The 20,556-nt window shown below is 44.7% G+C and overlaps 1 protein-coding gene across 1 annotated transcript in view; it reads right to left on the bottom strand.

Annotated features, from left to right (window-relative positions):
* The window catches only part of LOC139402787 (FERM and PDZ domain-containing protein 1-like), a gene marked incomplete at its 3' end in the record, with an annotated part of 65,023 nt that overhangs the window by 13,360 nt on the left and 31,107 nt on the right, over positions 1-20,556 (bottom strand). The window contains exons 3-7 of the mRNA XM_071146702.1: positions 17,576-17,680; positions 17,081-17,256; positions 12,241-12,343; positions 11,991-12,036; positions 10,398-10,502 (exon numbers count right to left, since the gene is read on the bottom strand). Coding sequence (XP_071002803.1) covers positions 10,398-10,502; positions 11,991-12,036; positions 12,241-12,343; positions 17,081-17,256; positions 17,576-17,676 — 531 coding nt within the window. The remainder of the gene's footprint in view (positions 1-10,397; positions 10,503-11,990; positions 12,037-12,240; positions 12,344-17,080; positions 17,257-17,575; positions 17,681-20,556) is intronic.

Genomic DNA, 20,556 nt, shown 5'->3' with positions numbered 1-20,556 from the left:
ATGACTAAAGTGTTCCACCCTGAAACCATATCATTGTATGAAATGTGTTGAGTCATAATTCAATAATTTGTGTGACTAGGCCATTGTGTTACTATTTCGCAATATGAGCTGGGTAGAGTTGAGACATTCAAGGACAACTGTCGACTTGTGATAACAGTGAAACTAATCACTGGAAAGAGGCCTCCCCCCCCTAGGGAGGGGAAACACTGTTAGAAATGGTTAGGCTTGAAGAAGATAATGAAACGTTGCAGAAGTGTGATTAACAACGTATGTGAACTCTGGAAAAATACAGCCCATCTAAAGAGAGGTGGAGTTTCTACTGATGTGAGTTCTTGTGTGTGTGTGTGCTGTAAAAAGATTGTGTTCTCATTTTGAAGACAGAGCGCTCTCTGAATAAAGTATTGATCTATTGCAGAATCTGAGACTTTGTCTAATTCTTTATTAACCGGAGATGTACGACCTCTGGGAAATAGACAAAGCTTGAGGGATAACCGAGTTCAACCATTGAGATAGCAAAATTCTCGTGACAATTTCACATGAAGGGCTTTATTGGCATGGGAAACATATGTTTTCATTGCCAAAGCAAGTGCAATAAATAATAAACAACAAAAAATGAACTGTAAACATTACACTTATTAAAGTTCCAAAAGAAAGAAGACATGCATTATTTTGTGTTTTACTTTGTACACAGAGGATATTTTAGCAGAATTCTGCCTGCAGAGTCTCAATTTGGTGTTTGTCCCATTTTGTGAATTCATGGTTGGTGAGCGGACCCCAGACCTCACAACCATAAAGGGCAAAGGGTTCGATAACTGATTCAGGTATTTTTTGCCAGATCCTTGGTATGTTCCTTTTGATGGCATAGAAGGCACTTCTTGCCTTGTCTCTCAGATCGTTCACAGCTTTGTAGAAGTTACCTGTGGTGCTGATGTTTAGGCCGAGGTACAGTTGAAGTTGGAAGTTTACATACACTTAGGTTGGAGACATTAAAACTAGTTTTTCAACTACTTCACACATGTCTTGTTAACAAACTATAGTTGTGGTAAATCGGTAAGGACATCTACTTTGTGCATGACACAAGTAATTTTTCCAACAATTGTTTACAGACAGATTATTTCACTTATAATTCATTGCATCACAATTTCAGTGGGTCAGAAGTTTACATACACTAAATTGACTGTGCCTTTAACTTCACTAGGGTAGGGGGCACTATTTTCACTTACGGATGAAAAGCGTGCCCAAAGTAAACTGCCTACTACTCAGGCCCAGAAGCTGATATGCATAAGATTGGTTAATTTGGAAAGGTAACACCCTAAAGTTTCCAAAACTGTTGAAACAATGTCTGTGAGATAACATAACTGATATGGCAAGCAAAAACCTGAGAAAAATATATTTTATGTTTGTAGTTTTCTATTGAATACCATTACAGTATCCATTGACTTAGAACTCAAATTGCACTTCCCATGGCTTCCACTAGAGGTCAACAGTCTTTAGAAATTGTTTCAGGCTTGTATTCTGAAAAATGAGGGAGTAAGACCTCTCTGAATGAGTGAACACTGCAGTGGCCCAGAGCTTTTTCATGCGCGAGACCGAGGGTGCGCCTTTCTTGTTTACCTTTTATATTCACAACGTCCGGTTGAAATATTATCGATTATTTAGGCTAAAAACAACCTGAAGATTGATTATAAACATCGTTTGACATGTCTCTACGAACTTTACGGATACTATTTGGATGTTTCGTCTGCCTGTTGTGACTGTGTTTGAGCCTGTGGATTACTGAACAAAACGGGGGGGGTTGGATAAAAAGAGAGACTTTATTGAACAAAGCGAACATTCATTGAGTAAACGGGAGTCTCGTGAGTGCAACCATATGAAGATCATCAAAGGAAAGTGATACATTTTTATCACTATTTCTGACTTGTGTAACTCCTCTACTTGGCTGTTTACTGTTTGTAATGATTTGTCTGCTAGGCGCTGTTCTCAGATAATCGCATGTTATGCTTTCGCCGTAAAGCCTTTTTGAAATCTGACACCGTGTTTGGATTAACAAGAAGTTCATCTTAAACCGATGTATAACATTTGTATGTTTTATGAATTTTTATGATGAGTATTTCTGTTTTTGAATTTGGCGCTCTGCAATTTCACTGGATGTTGGCCAGGTGGGACGCTAGCGTCCCCTAGTGAGGTTAAACAGCTTGGAAAATTCTCGAAAATTATGCTATGGCTAAGAAGTTTCTGATAGGCTAATTGTACGGTAATTTGGTAAAAAGCCAATTTGACAATTGCTCAGTACATTGTTTTTCACAGAGGAAATGTACGAGTCTGCTGTTAATGATGATAATGATAAAGCAGAAGATTTTCCCATGGTTGCTGTTGACGCATATCCCACGGTATCTCTCTCTCTCTGACTGTCTCTCTGTGTCTCTGTGTCTCTGTCTCTCTCAATTCAACATAAGTGCTTTATTGGCTTGGGAAAAGTATGTTTACATTGCCAAAGCAGGTGAAATAGAAGATAAACAAAAGTGAAATGAACAATAAAAAATGAACAGTAAACATTACACTTACAAAAATTCCATAAGAATAAAGACATTTCAAATGTCATATTATGTCCATAAACAATGTTGTAACGATGTGCAAATAGTTAAAGTACGAAAGGGAAAATAAATAAACATAAATATAGGTTCTCTCTCTCTAAATATATATCTGCCTCTCTCTCTGTCTCTCTGTCTAAATATATATCTGCCTCTCTCTCTGTCTCTCTCTCTAAATATATATCTGCCTCTCTCTCTGTCTCTCTCTCTAAATATATATCTGCCTCTCTCTCTGTCTCTCTCTCTAAATATATATCTGCTTCTCTCTCTGTCTCTCTCTCTAAATATATATCTGCCTCTCTCTCTGTCTCTCTCTCTAAATATATATCTGCCTCTCTCTCTGTCTCTCTCTCTAAATATATATCTGCTTCTCTCTCTGTCTCTCTCTCTAAATATATATCTGCCTCTCTCTCTGTCTCTCTCTCTAAATATATATCTGCCTCTCTCTCTGTCTCTCTCTCTAAATATATATCTGCTTCTCTCTCTGTCTCTCTCTCTAAATATATATCTGCCTCTCTCTCTGTCTCTCTCTCTAAATATATATCTGCCTCTCTCTCTGTCTCTCTCTCTAAATATATATCTGCCTCTCTCTCTGTCTCTCTCTCTAAATATATATCTGCTTCTCTCTCTGTCTCTCTCTCTAAATATATATCTGCCTCTCTCTCTGTCTCTCTCTCTAAATATATATCTGCCTCTCTCTCTGTCTCTCTCTCTAAATATATATCTGCCTCTCTCTCTGTCTCTCTCTCTAAATATATATCTGCTTCTCTCTCTGTCTCTCTCTCTAAATATATATCTGCCTCTCTCTCTGTCTCTCTCTCTAAATATATATCTGTCTCTCTGTCTCTCTCTCTAAATATATATCTGCCTCTCTCTCTGTCTCTCTGTCTAAATATATATCTGTCTCTCTGTCTCTCTCTCTAAATATATATCTGCCTCTCTCTCTGTCTCTCTCTCTAAATATATATCTGCCTCTCTCTCTGTCTCTCTGTCTAAATATATATCTGTCTCTCTGTCTCTCTCTCTAAATATATATCTGCCTCTCTCTCTGTCTCTCTCTCTAAATATATATCTGCCTCTCTGTCTCTCTCTCTAAATATATATCTGCCTCTCTCTCTGTCTCTCTCTCTAAATATATATCTGCCTCTCTCTCTGTCTCTCTGTCTAAATATATATCTGTCTCTCTGTCTCTCTCTCTAAATATATATCTGCCTCTCTCTCTGTCTCTCTGTCTAAATATATATCTGTCTCTCTGTCTCTCTCTCTAAATATATATCTGCCTCTCTCTCTGTCTCTCTCTCTAAATATATATCTGCCTCTCTCTCTGTCTCTCTGTCTAAATATATATCTGTCTCTCTGTCTCTCTCTCTAAATATATATCTGCCTCTCTCTCTGTCTCTCTCTCTAAATATATATCTGCCTCTCTCTCTGCCTCTCTGTCTAAATATATATCTGCCTCTCTCTCTGTCTCTCTCTCTAAATATATATCTGCCTCTCTCTCTGTCTCTCTCTCTAAATATATATCTGCCTCTCTCTCTGCCTCTCTGTCTAAATATATATCTGCCTCTCTCTCTGTCTCTCTCTCTAAATATATATCTGCCTCTCTCTCTGTCTCTCTGTCTAAATATATATCTGCCTCTCTCTCTGTCTCTCTGTCTAAATATATATCTGCCTCTCTGTCTCTCTCTCTAAATATATATCTGCCTCTCTCTCTGTCTCTCTGTCTAAATATATATCTGCCTCTCTCTGTCTCTCTCTCTAAATATATATCTGCCTCTCTCTCTGTCTCTCTGTCTAAATATATATCTGCCTCTCTCTCTGTCTCTCTGTCTAAATATATATCTGCCTCTCTCTCTGTCTCTCTGTCTAAATATATATCTGCCTCTCTGTCTAAATATATATCTGCCTCTCTCTCTGTCTCTCTCTCTAAATATATATCTGCCTCTCTCTGTCTCTCTGTCTAAATATATATCTGCCTCTCTCTCTGTCTCTCTGTCTAAATATATATCTGCCTCTCTCTCTGTCTCTCTCTCTAAATATATATCTGCCTCTCTGTCTCTCTCTCTAAATATATATCTGCCTCTCTCTCTGTCTCTCTCTCTAAATATATATCTGCCTCTCTCTCTGTCTCTCTGTCTCTCTCTCTAAATATATATCTGCCTCTCTCTCTGTCTCTCTCTCTAAATATATATATCTGCCTCTCTCTCTGTCTCTGTCTCTTTCCATGTCTTTCTCCATCTGTCTCTCTGTCTATTATACTGTGTTTTTCATGTCTCTCCCTCCCTCTTTATGTTCCTCCTCTCACCCCCTCTCTTCCACTCTCTCCTCCTCCTCCCTTTCAATACATTATTCTTCTGTAATCACAGCTGTTCTGAAGGGAATCAGACTGGCATTGATCCAACCACTCAATCTTTTCCTGTTGTTCTCTCTCTCTCGCTCCACCCCCCCTCTCATCTCTCTTTCATTCTCCCTCCACCTCTCTCTCTCTCTCTCTTGCTTTCTCTCTCTCCCTCCAACCCTTTCTCTCTCACTCTCTCTCTCTCTCTCCACCCCTCGCTCCGCTCCCTTCCTCCCCCACCCTTCTCTCTCTCCCCCTCCACCCTTCTCTCTGCTCCCCTCTAATCGTTAATAGTGCGTTTACACTGAGTATACAGAACAACACCTTCCTAATATTGAGTTGCATCCTCCCTTTGCCCTCAGAACAGCCTCAATTTATCGGGCTATGGACTCTACAATGTGTTGAAATCGTTCCACAGCGAGACTGGCCCATGTTGACTCCAATAATTCCCACAGTTGTGTCAAGTTGGATGGATGTCCTTTGGGTGATGAACCATTCTTGATACACACGGGCAACTGTTGAGCGTGAAAAACCCAGCAGCGTTGCAGTTCTTGACAAAAACTGGTGCGCCTGGCACCTACTACCATACCCCGTTCAAAGATACTTAATTATGCCCATTCACCCTCTGAATGGTACACACACAATCCATGTTTGAATTGTCTCAAGGCATAAAATCCTTCTTTAACCCGTCTCCTCCCCTTCATCTTTAACCAGGTCTCCTCCCCTTCATCTTTAACCAGGTCTCCTCCCCTTCATCTTTAACCTGTCTCCTCCCCTTCATCTTTAACCTGTCTCCTCCCCTTCATCTTTAACCAGGTCTCCTCCCCTTTCCTCTTTAACCAGGTCTCCTCCCCTTCATCTTTAACCAGGTCTCCTCCCCTTCATCTTTAACCAGGTCTCCTCCCCTTAATCTTTAACCAGGTCTCCTCCCCTTCATCTTTAACCAGGTCTCCTCCCCTTCATCTTTAACCAGGTCTCCTCCCCTTCATCTTTAACCAGGTCTCCTCCCCTTCATCTTTAACCAGGTCTCCTCCCTTTCATCTTTAACCAGGTCTCCTCCCCTTCATCTTTAACCAGGTCTCCTCCCCTTCATCTTTAACTAGGTCTCCTCCCCTTCATCTTTAACCAGGTCTCCTCCCCTTCATCTTTAACCAGGTCTCCTCCCCTTCATCTTTAACCAGGTCTCCTCCCTTTCATCTTTAACCAGGTCTCCTCCCCTTCATCTTTAACCAGGTCTCCTCCCCTTCATCTTTAACCAGGTCTCCTCCCCTTCATCTTTAACCAGGTCTCCTTCCCTTCATCTTTAACCAGGTCTCCTCCCTTTCATCTTTAACCAGGTCTCCTCCCCTTCATCTTTAACCAGGTCTCCTCCCCTTCATCTTTAACCAGGTCTCCTCCCCTTCATCTTTAACCAGGTCTCCTCCCCTTCATCTTTAACCAGGTCTCCTCCCTTTCATCTTTAACCAGGTCTCCTCCCCTTCATCTTTAACCAGGTCTCCCCCCCTTCATCTTTAACCAGGTCTCCTCCCCTTCATCTTTAACCAGGTCTCCTCCCCTTCATCTTTAACCAGGTCTCCTCCCCTTCATCTTTAACCAGGTCTCCTCCCCTTCATCTTTAACCAGGTCTCCTCCCCTTCATCTTTAACCAGGTCTCCTCCCCTTCATCTTTAACCAGGTCTCCTCCCCTTCATCTTTAACCAGGTCTCCTCCCCTTCATCTTTAACCAGGTCTCCTCCCCTTCATCTTTAACCAGGTCTCCTCCCCTTCATCTTTAACCAGGTCTCCTCCCCTTCATCTACACTGATTGAAGTGGATTTAACAGGTGACATCAACAAGGGATCATATCTTTCACCTGGATTCACCTGGTCAGTCTGTGTCATGGAAAGAGCAAGTTTTCCTCATGTTGTGTAAACTCAGCGTTTTCTCCTGTAATCAGGGAATCATCCAGCCCTCGATACGACCACTCTGTCTCCGTATGAGTCCCAAATGGGAACCTATATCATATATGCCAAAGTTCTGGTCAACAGTAGTACACTATATAGGGAATAGGGCTCTGGTCAACAGTAGTACACTATATAGGGAATAGGGCCCTGGTAAACAGTAGTACACTATATAGGGAATAGGGCTCTGGTCAACAGTAGTACACTATATAGGGAATAGGGCCCTGGTCAACAGTAGTACACTACATAGGGAATAGGGTCCTGGTCAACAGTAGTACACTATATAGGGAATAGGGCCCTGGTCAACAGTAGTACACTATATAGGGAATAGGGCCCTGGTCAACAGTAGTACACTATATAGGGAATATGGCTCTGGTCACTAGTAGTACACTATATAGGGAATAGGGCTCTGGTCAACAGTAGTACACTATATAGTGAATATGGCTCTGGTCACTAGTAGTACAGTATATAGGGAATAGGGACCTGGTCAACAGTAGTACACTTTGTAGGGACTCTCTGATCACTAGCGGAAGCTTGTGGTCCCCCCTCTTGTCTGTTCCTTTCTGTATGGAGTCCTCCAGGGAGCTTGTTCCTTTCTGTATCGGGTCCTCCAGGGAGCGTGTTCCTTTCTGTATGGAGTCCTCCAGGGAGCGTGTTCCTTTCTGTATGGAGTCCTACAGGGAGCTTGTTCCTTTCTGTATGGAGTCCTCCAGGGAGCTTGTTCCTTTCTGTATGGAGTCCTCCAGGGAGCTTGTTCCTTTCTGTATGGAGTCCTCCAGGGAGCTTGTTCCTTTCTGTATGGAGTCCTCCAGGGAGCTTGTTCCTTTCTGTATGGAGTCCTCCAGGGAGCTTGTTCCTTTCTGTATGGAGTCCTCCAGGGAGCTTGTTCCTTTCTGTATGGAGTCCTCCAGGGAGCTTGTTCCTTTCTGTATGGAGTCCTCCAGGGAGCTTGTTCCTTTCTGTATGGAGTCCTACAGGGAGCTTGTTCCTTTCTGTATGGAGTCCTACAGGGAGCTTGTTCCTTCTCACTTGTATTTACAGGAAAGGGACAGGACCTCTAAAGGGACAGGACATCTAAAGGGACAGGACATCTACAGGGACAGGACATCTAAAGGGACAGGACATCTAAAGGGACATCTACAGGGACAGGACATCTAAAGGGACATCTACAGGGACAGGACATCTAAAGGGACAGGACATCTAAAGGGACATCTACAGGGACAGGACATCTAAAGGGACAGAACATCTAAAGGGACAGGACATCTAAAGGGACATCTACAGGGACAGGACATCTAAAGGGATGGGACATCTAAAGGGACATCTAAAGGGACAGGACATCTAATGGGACAGGACATCTAAAGGGACAGGACATCTAAAGGGACAGGACATCTACAGGGACAGGACATCTAAAGGGACAGGACATCTAAAGGGACAGGACATCTAAAGGGACATCAACAGGGACAGGACATCTAAAGGGACATCAACAGGGACAGGACATCTAAAGGGACATCTACAGGGACAGGACATCTAAAGGGACAGGACATCTAAAGGGACATCTAAAGGGACAGGACATCTAAAGGGACAGGACATCTAAAGGGACAGGACATCTACAGGGACAGGACATCTAAAGGGACAGGACATCTAAAGGGACATCTACAGGGACAGGACATCTAAAGGGACATCTACAGGGACAGGACATCTAAAGGGACAGGACATCTAAAGGGACATCTACAGGGACAGGACATCTAAAGGGACAGGACATCTAAAGGGACAGGACATCTAAAGGGACAGGACATCTAAAGGGACAGGACATCTACAGGGACAGGACATCTAAAGGGACAGGACATCTAAAGGGACATCTACAGGGACAGGACATCTAAAGGGACATCTACAGGGACAGGACATCTAAAGGGACAGGACATCTAAAGGGACATCTACAGGGACAGGACATCTAAAGGGACAGGACATCTAAAGGGACAGGACATCTAAAGGGACATCTACAGGGACAGGACATCTAAAGGGATGGGACATCTAAAGGGACATCTAAAGGGACAGGACATCTAATGGGACAGGACATCTAAAGGGACAGGACATCTAAAGGGACAGGACATCTACAGGGACAGGACATCTAAAGGGACAGGACATCTAAAGGGACAGGACATCTAAAGGGACATCAACAGGGACAGGACATCTAAAGGGACATCAACAGGGACAGGACATCTAAAGGGACATCTACAGGGACAGGACATCTAAAGGGACAGGACATCTAAAGGGACATCTAAAGGGACAGGACATCTAAAGGGACAGGACATCTAAAGGGACAGGACATCTACAGGGACAGGACATCTAAAGGGACAGGACATCTAAAGGGACATCTACAGGGACAGGACATCTAAAGGGACATCTACAGGGACAGGACATCTAAAGGGACAGGACATCTAAAGGGACATCTACAGGGACAGGACATCTAAAGGGACAGGACATCTAAAGGGACAGGACATCTAAAGGGACATCTACAGGGACAGGACATCTAAAGGGATGGGACATCTAAAGGGACATCTAAAGGGACAGGACATCTAATGGGACAGGACATCTAAAGGGACAGGACATCTAAAGGGACAGGACATCTACAGGGACAGGACATCTAAAGGGACAGGACATCTAAAGGGACAGGACATCTAAAGGGACATCAACAGGGACAGGACATCTAAAGGGACATCAACAGGGACAGGACATCTAAAGGGACATCTACAGGGACAGAACATCTAAAGGGACAGGACATCTAAAGGGACATCTAAAGGGACAGGACATCTAAAGGGACAGGACATCTAAAGGGACAGGACATCTACAGGGACAGGACATCTACAGGGACAGGACATCTAAAGGGACAGGACCTCTAAAGGGACAGGACATCTAAAGGGACAGGACCCCTAAAGGGACAGGACATCTAAAGGGACAGGACATCTAAAGGGACAGGACATCTAAAGGGACATCTAAAGGGACATCTAAAGGGACAGGACATCTAAAGGGACAGGACCTCTAAAGGGACAGGACATCTAAAGGGACAGGACCTCTAAAGGGACAGGACATCTAAAGGGACAGGACATCTAAAGGGACAGGACATCTAAAGGGACATCTAAAGGGACATCTAAAGGGACAGGACATCTAAAGGGACAGGACATCTACAGGGACAGGACATCTAAAGGGACAGGACATCTAAAGGGACAGGACATCTACAGGGACAGGACATCTAAACCACAGTGAAATGGGTTTCCAAGCCAAGCAGTGAGGATAGGGAGGAATATGGGGTTGTCATATGGCTGAGAGATAAACCACTTGCGACTGGCTCCATACAGCAGTCATGTCAGCTCCATAAAGCATTAACAGACATGTCCATCTGGTGCTCTAGAAGTCACTGCATAGACTAGATCATACATGAATCCTGGACAGATATGACACAAGAGCTTCATAAAGGGCTTATAACACATCAGGCAGTGACAATAGGGTGTCGTTAAGAGTCTGACGTACCTGAGAGTGACTATTGACCTCAACCTCCTCAGCAAAGCGAACTTTGACCGGGTTGGACCGGAGTTTAGCTCTCTTTTCTGGGGTGATGAAGGAAGACTTGGGTCCCTGAGAAACCACAGGAGGAGAAATTAGGACTTGGGTCCCTGAGAAACCACAGGAGGAGAAATTAGGACTTGGGTCCCTGAGAAACCACAGGAGGAGAAATTAGGACTTGGGTCCCTGAGAAACCACAGGAGGAGAAATTAGGACTTGGGTCCCTGGGAAACCATAGGAGGAGAAATTAGGACTTGGGTCCCTGGGAAACCACAGGAGGAGAAATTAGACAGAGTTTCCAAAAGGCACAAGGACACAGACTGCACAAACTGTGGTTTAGCGGTAATGCTCACAGCATAGACAAATAACATTCTCCTCACCCTATCCGGGTTCAAACCCCTTCTCCTTCCTGTTGTCTGCCTCCTTCCTGTATATCAATCTGTTTCTATACCTGTCTAAATAAAGTGTCAGTAAACCCTAAAAAAATCTAGATCTGAAAACTAACAGGTAGTGGATAAACAACAGAACCTCAGAGACACTAATCTGACTGATCAACCCAACAGGCTGATAAACAACAGAACCTCAGAGACACGAGTCTGACTGATCAACCCAACAGGCTGATAAACAACAGAACCTCAGAGACACGAGTCTGACTGATCAACCCAACAGGCTGATAAACAACAGAACCTCAGAGACACTAATCTGACTGATCAACCCAACAGGCTGATAAACAACAGAACCTCAGAGACACGAGTCTGACTGATCAACCCAACAGGCTGATAAACAACAGAACCTCAGAGACACGAGTCTGACTGATCAACCCAACAGGCTGATAAACAACAGAACCTCAGAGACACTAATCTGACTGATCAACCCAACAGGCTGATAAACAACAGAACCTCAGAGACAATAATCTGACTGATCAATCCAACAGGCTGATAAACAACAGAACCTCAGAGACACTAATCTGACTGATCAACCCAACAGGCTGATAAACAACAGAACCTCAGAGACACTAATCTGACTGATCAACCCAACAGGCTGATAAACAACAGAACCTCAGAGACACTAATCTGACTGATCAACCCAACAGGCTGATAAACAACAGAACCTCAGAGACAATGATCTCAGACAAACGTAAATGTTGTTGGGGTTTCTCCACTGTAGGTAACGCCAGCCACTGCAACACATCCAGGGAGTGTTCCTAATGGATAAAACTATGTGTGTTGTTGTTGAAAAGAGTCAGTGTTCCTAATGGGGAAAACTATGTGTGTTGTTGTTGAAAAGAGTCAGTGTTCCTAATGGATAAAGTGTGTTGTTAAAAATATCTGCAGTTGCCCATTCATCAACACGCAGGCAAGCAGACACACACACGCCGAGGCCACACACACACACACGCCGAGGCCACACTACTAGGTCATAATAAAGGCGTGACAACACTCTGCTGCCTGTGGGGAACCATGATGGAGCACCTGGGTGTGTGTGTGTGGTTTCTCTGTTGATGAAGAGAGCAACTTTTAACTGAAGGAAGAATACAACATGGAAAACATAGTGACTCACCGCTGAGTTTCTGAGGACCGTTATCATCACAGAGTGCTGACACTCCCTAGGGGGAGGGAGAGAGAGAGAGAGAGAGAGAGAGGGAGGGAGAGAGAGAGAGAGAGAGAGAGAGAGAGAGAGAGAGAGAGAGAGAGGGAGAGACAGAGAGAGGGACAGAGAGTGGGGGTCAATATGATAAATAAATGCTTGTGTGTTTGTGAGTGTGTATGCATGCGTGTGTGTGTGTGTTTGTGCGTGTGTGTTATTGTACCTGATGAGGTCAGCCGCTTGCTCTGGGGTCAGGTCGTCGACGGCAACATTGTTAATCTTTACGACCTGGTCGCCAGGGACGAGCCTTCCATCAGCCGGCCCCGCTACCCACACACAAACACACAGGATCCTCTTCCTCATCATCTTGATCAACAGAGTATATAACAGATCATTGCTGATAAAGGATTCACACTCTCTGTCTCTGACTCTCTCTCTCTCTCTCTGACTCTCTCTCTGACTCTCTCTCTGTCTCTGACTCTCTCTCTCTCTCTGACTCTCTCTCTGACTCTCTCTCTGTCTCTGACTCTCTCTCTCTCCCTGACTCTCTCTCTGACTCTCTCTCTGTCTCTGACTCTCTCCCTCTCTCTCTCTCTGACTCTCTCTCTGACTCGCTCTCTCTCTTTGACTCTCTCTCTGTCTCTGACTCTCTCTCTCTCTCTCTGACTCTCTCTCTGACTCTCTCTCTCTCTGACTCTCTCCCTCTCTCTCTCTCTGACTCTCTCTCTGACTTTCTCTCTCTCTCTGACTCTCTCTCTAACTCTCTCTCTAACTTTCTCTCTCTCTCTCTATCTGACTCTCTGTCTCTGACTCTCAGGGTTTTTGAGTCAACAGGAGGGAGGGCAGAGCAACAGGGACAGAGAGACAGAGACAGATGGTGGTATTACTGAGATCAGTGCCAGAGAGCCCAGCCTCAGGGGGCCGTTACTATCTGTAGTGTGTGTGTCCATCTGATGTGGCGCAGAGGAACAGCAAACGTGGTTACAAAAAAACAAAAAAAGCACAACGCCCCTCCCCCATGTGTCCTACTGGTTGTGTTTATGTACCCCATGTGTCCTACTGGTTGTGTTTATGTACCCCATGTGACCTACTGGTTGTGTTTATGTACCCCATGTGACCTACTGGTTGTGTTTATGTACCCCATGTGACCTACTGGTTGTGTTTATGTACCCCATGTGACCTACTGGTTGTGTTTATGTACCCCATGTGACCTACTGGTTGTGTTTATGTACCCCATGTGTCCTACTGGTTGTGTTTATGTACCCCATGTGACCTACTGGTTGTGTTTATGTACCCCATGTGACCTACTGGTTGTGTTTATGTACCCCATGTGACCTACTGGTTGTGCTTATGTACCCCATGTGACCTACTGGTTGTGTTTATGTACCCCATGTGACCTACTGGTTGTGTTTATGTACCCCATGTGTCCTACTGGTTGTGTTTATGTACCCCATGTGACCTACTGGTTGTGTTTATGTACCCCATGTGACCTACTGGTTGTGTTTATGTACCCCATGTGACCTACTGGTTGTGTTTATGTACCCCATGTGACCTACTGGTTGTGTTTATGTACCCCATGTGAGCTACTGGTTGTGTGTATGTACCCCATGTGACCTAATGGTTGTGTTTATGTACCCCATGTGCCCTACTGGTTGTGTTTATGTACCCCATGTGACCTACTGGTTGTGTTTATGTACCCCATGTGACCTACTGGTTGTGTTTATGTACTAGCTGTCTCCAGTTAGACTAGCTGTCCCCAGTTAGACTAGCTGTCCCCAGTAAGACTAGCTGTCTCCAGTTAGAATAGCTATCCCCAGTAAGACTAGCTGTCCCCAGTTAGACTAGCTGTCCCCAGTAAGACTAGCTGTCCCCAGTAAGACTAGCTGTCCACAGTAAGACTAGCTGTCCCCAGTTAGACTAGCTGTCCCTAGTTAGACTAGCTGTCCCCAGTAAGACTAGCTGTCTCCAGTTAGACTAGCTGTCCACAGTAAGACTAGCTGTCCCCAAGTTAGACTAGCTGTCCCCAGTTAGACTAGCTGTTCCCAGTTAGACTAGCTTTCCCCAGTAAGACTAGCTGTCTCCAGTTAGACTAGCTGTCCCAAATAAGACTAGCTGTCCCCAGTAAGACTAACTGTCCCCAGTTAGACTAGCTGTCTCCAGTTAGACTAGCTGTCTCCAGTAAGAGTAGCTGCCCACAGTAAGACTAGCTGTCCACAGTAAGACTAGCTGTCCCCAGTTAGACTAGCTGTCCACAGTAAGACTAGCTGTCTCCAGTTAGACTAGCTGTCCACAGTAAGACTAGCTTTCCCCAATTTAGACTAGCTGTCCCCAGTTAGACTAGCTGTCCCCAGTTAGACTAGCTTTCCCCAGTAAGACTAGCTGTCTCCAGTTAGACTAGCTGTCCCTAGTTAGACTAGCTGTCCCCAGTAAGACTAGCTGTCCCCAGTCAGACTAGCTGTCCCCAGTTAGACTAGCTGTCCCCAGTTAGACTAGCTGTCCCCAGTCAGACTAACTGTCCCCAGTAAGACTAGCTGTCCCCAGTTAGACTAGCTGTCCCCAGTTAGACTAGCTGTCCCCAGTTAGACTAGCTGTCCACAGTCAGACTAACTGTCCCCAGTAAGACTAGCTGTCCCCAGTTAGATTAGCTGTCCCCAGTCAGACTAGCTGTCCCAAGTATGTGAAAACCTTGTGAAGACTTACAGAAAACGTTTGACCTCTGTCATTGCCAACAAAGGGTGGATAACAAAATATTGAGATAAACTTTTGTTATTTACCAAATACTTATTTTCCACCATAATTTGCAAATAAATTCATTAAAAATCGTACAATGTGATTTTCAGGATTTTTTTTCTCATTTTGTCTGTCATAGTTTAAGTGTACCTATGATGAAAATTACAGGCCTCTCTCATCTTTTTAAGTGGGAGAACTTGCACAATTGGTGGCTGACTAAATACTTTTCTGCCCCACTGTATTTACAGTAGGTCTGTGAGGGTAGTCTATATACAGTAGGTCTGTGAGGGTAGTCTTTATACAGTAGGTCTGTGAGGGTAGTCTATATACAGTAGGTCTGTGAGGGTAGTCTATATACAGTAGGTCTGTGAGGGTAGTCTATATACAGTAGGTCTGTGAGGATAGTCTATATACAGTAGGTCTATGAGGGTAGTCTATATACAGTAGGTCTGTGAGGGTAGTCTATATACAGTAGGTCTGTGAGGGTAGTCTATATACAGTAGGTCTGTGAGGGTAGTCTATATACAGTAGGTCTGTGAGGGTAGTCTATATACAGTAGGTCTGTGAGGGTAGTCTATATACAGTAGGTCTGTGAGGGTAGTCTATATACAGTAGGTCTGTGAGGGTAGTCTATATACAGTAGGTCTGTGAGGGTAGTCTATATACAGTAGGTCTGTGAGGGTAGTCTATATACAGTAGGTCTGTGAGGGTAGTCTATATACAGTAGGTCTGTGAGGATAGTCTATATACAGTAGGTCTATGAGGGTAGTCTATATACAGTAGGTCTGTGAGGGTAGTCTATATACAGTAGGTCTGTGAGGGTAGTCTATATACAGTAGGTCTGTGAGGGTAGTCTATATACAGTAGGTCTGTGAGGGTAGTCTATATACAGTAGGTCTGTGAGGGTAGTCTATATACAGTAGGTCTGTGAGGGTAGTCTATATACAGTAGGTCTGTGAGGGTAGTCTATATACAGTAGGTCTGTGAGGGTAGTCTATATACAGTAGGTCTGTGAGGGTAGTCTATATACAGTAGGTCTGTGAGGGTAGTCTATATATAGTAGGTCTGTGAGGGTAGTCTATATACAGTAGGTCTGTGAGGGTAGTCTATATACAGTAGGTCTGTGAGGGTAGTCTATATACAGTAGGTCTGTGAGGGTAGTCTATATACAGTAGGTCTGTGAGGGTAGTCTATATACAGTAGGTCTGTGAGGGTAGTCTATATACAGTAGGTCTGTGAGGGTAGTCTATATACAGTAGGTCTGTGAGGGTAGTCTATATACAGTAGGTCTGTGAGGGTAGTCTATATACAGTAGGTCTGTGAGGGTAGTCTATATACAGTAGGTCTGTGAGGGTAGTCTATATACAGTAGGTCTGTGAGGGTAGTCTATATACAGTAGGTCTGTGAGGGTAGTCTATATACAGTAGGTCTGTGAGGGTAGTCTATATACAGTAGGTCTGTGAGGGTAGTCTATACACATCCATACACACAGGGCCCTACTGTAGGTACTATACAGCATATGAGGATAAACCCTTTGTTGTCCTACTGATCTCCCATGAACCGTTCCTCTCATTACTGTAACCACCACCACACACACACCAGCGATACTTCCACTAGCTCAGCAACCTTAACCCCTCCTCTCACTGTGTCCCAAATGGCACCCTGTTCTCTATAGGGCACTACTAGGACTCTGGTCAAAAGTTGTACACTATATAGGGAATCGGGTGCCATTAGCGACCCACCCTCAGTCTCCACCTGGGCTTATAACAACACAAACCCTAATGGAGCCTATGGAACCACACAAAACCCCTCTTCTCCCTTTTCTGTACAGCCTGTCAATCTCAATGACATCACAATCGGATTCAATAATTTGATCATAGATGTAGTTGGATCCTGCACCTGATGGAGTAATCACTAGCAAGACTGCCAGGATCTCAGTTTAGCAAAGGATGATTGGTCAAAAGACTGCCACCTGAATTCAACAGCATAACTAATTGGTCTGATTTCTGCCACCCAACCAACCAAATTATTAAATCAAATCTTCAAGTGACTCTGAAACCATATGTTTGTTTTTTTCTCTTGCTGTTTTTCTCATCAGATGTTGATTGTTAAATTAATCTGTCCAGCGGTCCCATGCTCATGACAGCACAATATAGTCCTATGTCAGGGTTATGATAGTCCTATGTCAGGGTTATGATAGTCCTATGTCAGGGTTATGATAGTCCTATGTCAGGGTTATGATAGTCCTATGTCAGGTTATGATAGTCCTATGTCAGGTTATGATAGTTCTATGTCAGGTTATGATAGTCCTATGTCATGTTTATGTAGCCTACCTGGGGTGATGTCCTGCACCAGTATGGGTGTCTGAGGTGTCAGGGTGATTCCATGAGTGTTGAGGAGGGGGTCTCGTAGGATCTGGACGGTCAGTCTAACCGGGTAGCTGTTCTTCTGATCCTGACCGCTAGACTCTCCCCCCGCAGCCGCCTTCCCATCTACCAGGATACGCTCTCTGATTGGGGTAGAGACCAGGTATCAGCCAGAGGACAAGGTATCAGCCAATCAAAACAAACAAGGAAACACTTCCTCATAATAGTCTCCAACAGATGATGTCCAATATTGCCTTGAATAACTAGGCCTAACCCAAATAAAACCATTTAGACAAACCCATTACTAGACCCCAGGCCTAACCCAGACGAACCCATTTCTACCCCGCAGGCCTAACCCAGACAAAGCCATTACTAGCTCCCTGGCTATCCCAGTCAAACCCAAACTAGCCAGGCCTAATGCCAAAGCTAACTGTGTTACGTGGCTGGCCTGGTAGTACTAACCTGCTGCTGGAATCCCTGGAGCGTCGTAGCCATCGCCCCACCACCTGCTCCACCCGACTGGTCCTGCGGGACGGGGAGCGGCTTCTGTCCCGCTCCTCCATTTAACTACAGACGGGGGTTAAAGGTCAGAGGCCAAGGATGAGAGCAGGGGTTCAAATATAGATTAACATTGTGACTATTGTTCCATTGCCTGCATTAGCAGTATGCACGAAGACATGTCATAACTTTCAATGAGCAACATTTCCTGTATGACCTAGGGATGTCTGACTGGGAGGGTGTGTACTCTATCTCTGATTCAGATCTTTAAATGTTTTACCCCTCCCTCCCTCCCTCCCTCCCTCCCTCCCTCCCTCCCTCCCTCCCTCCCTCCCTCCCTCTCTCTCCCTCCCTCACCTCTCTCTCTCCCTCCCTCACCCCCCTCCCTCCCTCCCTCCCTCCCTCCCTCCCTCACCCCTCCCTCCCTCCCTCCCTCCCTCACCCCTCCCTCCCTCCCTCCCTCACCCCCTCCCTCCCTCACCCCTCCCTCCCTCCCTCTCTCTCCCTTTAACTTTAACTGTTGCAGATCAGCATGCCCCATATAAAAAATCAAGGGTTAAAGACAATTCATGGATCACGCATTAATTGTCAGAAAGGGCTAAAGCTAAACTTGACTGGCTTCTCTTGACTGGGCTAAAGCTAAATTGACTGATTCTACCTCTTGACTGGCTCCTCTTGACTGGGCTAAAGCTAAATTTACTGATTCTACCTCTTGACTGGCTCCTCTTGACTGGGCTAAAGCTAAATTGACTGATTCTACCTCTTGACTGGCTCCTCTTGACTGGGCTAAAGCTAAATTGACTGATTCTACCTCTTGACTGGCTCCTCTTGACTGGGCTAAAGCTAAATTGACTGATTCTACCTCTTGACTGGCTCCTCTTGACTGGGCTAAAGCTAAATTGACTGATTCTACCTCTTGACTGGCTCCTCTTGACTGAGCTAAAGCTAAATTGGTAAAAAAAAAATATTAGAATCACTGGCACCTTTCAGCTAAGAAGTTTTTTTTTTTTTTACTTCAAACTACACACAGTGGCCAGTTTAGGAAGACCACCCTGTTCACAAAAATGGATCGCTCCTACAGGCAGTGACTCACATGGCTGTGGCTTGCTAAATAAAGCAGGCAGACAGGCATTCAGTTACTGTTCCATTGAACGTTAGAATGGTCAAAACGAGTGACCGAAGCAACTCTAAATAAAGCAGGCAGACAGGCATTAAGGCATTCAGTTACTGTTCAATTGAACGTTAGAATGGTCAAAACCAGTGACCGAAGCAGCTTTGAGCACGGTATGGCCGCCGATGCCGGGCGTGGCAGTTCCAGTATCTCAGAAACGGACTCCTGTGTTTTTCACGACAGTGTCTAGGGTTTACAGAGAATGGTGTGACAAACAAAACACATCCAGTCCTGTGGGCGTAAACAACTCGTTGATCGAGATGGGTCAAAGGAAAATGGCAAGAATCGCACAAAGGCTAATAGGCAGTCCACAAACAGATAAATAATGGTGCAGTACAACAGTCGTTGATACTTGTCACGGATGGGCTATTGCAGCAGACAAACACACCGGTTTCCACTACTATCAGCTAAAAACAAGAAGAAATGGCTCCTGCGGACACGCAATCACCAACACTGGACAAATGAGGAATGGAAATACATTGCCTTGTCCGATGAATCCCGGTTCCTGTTGCGTCATGCTTATGGGGCCATACTACCCCTGAACAGGCAGTTAACCCACTGATCCTAGACCAGTTAACCCACTGATCCTAGACCAGTCCGATGAATCCCGGTTCCTGTTGCGTCATGCTTATGGGGCCATACTACCCCTGAACAGGCAGTTAACCCACTGATCCTAGACCAGTTAACCCACTGATCCTAGACCAGTCCGATGAATCCCGGTTCCTGTTGCGTCATGCTTATGGGGCCATACTACCCCTGAACAGGCAGTTAACCCACTGATCCTAGACCAGTTAACCCACTGATCCTAGACCAGTTAACCCACTGATCCTAGACCAGTTAACCCACTGATCCTAGACCAGTCCGATGAATCCCGGTTCCTGTTGCGTCATGCTTATGGGGCCATGAGTCCACCAGTCCTGCCTGCTGTCAACGGTACAGGCTGGTGGCGGAGGTGTACTGGTGTGGGGAATGTTTTCCTGGCACACGTTAGGTCCCTTGATACCAACGGAACAATGTCTCCAAGCCCAAAGGGGGGTCCGAGCAGGTAGTCGATGGGGGAGTGTACAAAGCATCTTTCCATGACATAGTTTTAACCTGGAATCACCTGGTCAGTCTATGATCCATTATTGATGCCACGTGTTAAATCCACTTCAATCAGTGTAGATGAAGGAGAGGAGACGGGTTAAAGAAGGATTTTTAGGCATTGAGACAATTGAGACATGGATTGTGTGTGTGTGCCATTCAGAGGGTGAATGGGTAAGACAAAATATTTAAGTGCCTTTGAACAGGGTATGGTAGTACTCATAAAAACATGAGATACCAAACCCATTCACATTGGTAGTTAACTCTTGACATTCCTCGGGCCGCCACCAAACCAGCTAAATCCAAATGTAGTTTTAACACTCCACATTTTGGACTTACACAATTTATGACATTTGGATTCCCTGGTGCCACTAAAGTGGTTGAAAACCCTGATGATAAATGACTTCAACGAGGTGTGCAATTATTTAGACTTTATATGTAGTTTATGATGTTCTAATGTACTGGTTATTCCATCTGGTTATTCCACCTGGTTATTCCATCTGGTTATTCCACCTGGTTATTCCACCTGGTTATTCCATCTGGTTATTCCATCTGGTTATTCCATCTGGTTATTCCATCTGGTTATTCCACCTGGTTATTCCATCTGGTTATTCTATCTGGTTATTCCATCTGGTTATTCCACCTGGTTATTCTATCTGGTTATTCCATCTGGTTATTCTATCTGGTTAAT

This window comes from Oncorhynchus clarkii, unplaced genomic scaffold (genome assembly GCF_045791955.1).
Source record: "Oncorhynchus clarkii lewisi isolate Uvic-CL-2024 unplaced genomic scaffold, UVic_Ocla_1.0 unplaced_contig_1599_pilon_pilon, whole genome shotgun sequence".
In the NCBI taxonomy this organism is placed as follows: Eukaryota; Metazoa; Chordata; class Actinopteri; order Salmoniformes; family Salmonidae; genus Oncorhynchus; species Oncorhynchus clarkii.
This window is presented reverse-complemented; position numbering and strand designations above follow the sequence as displayed.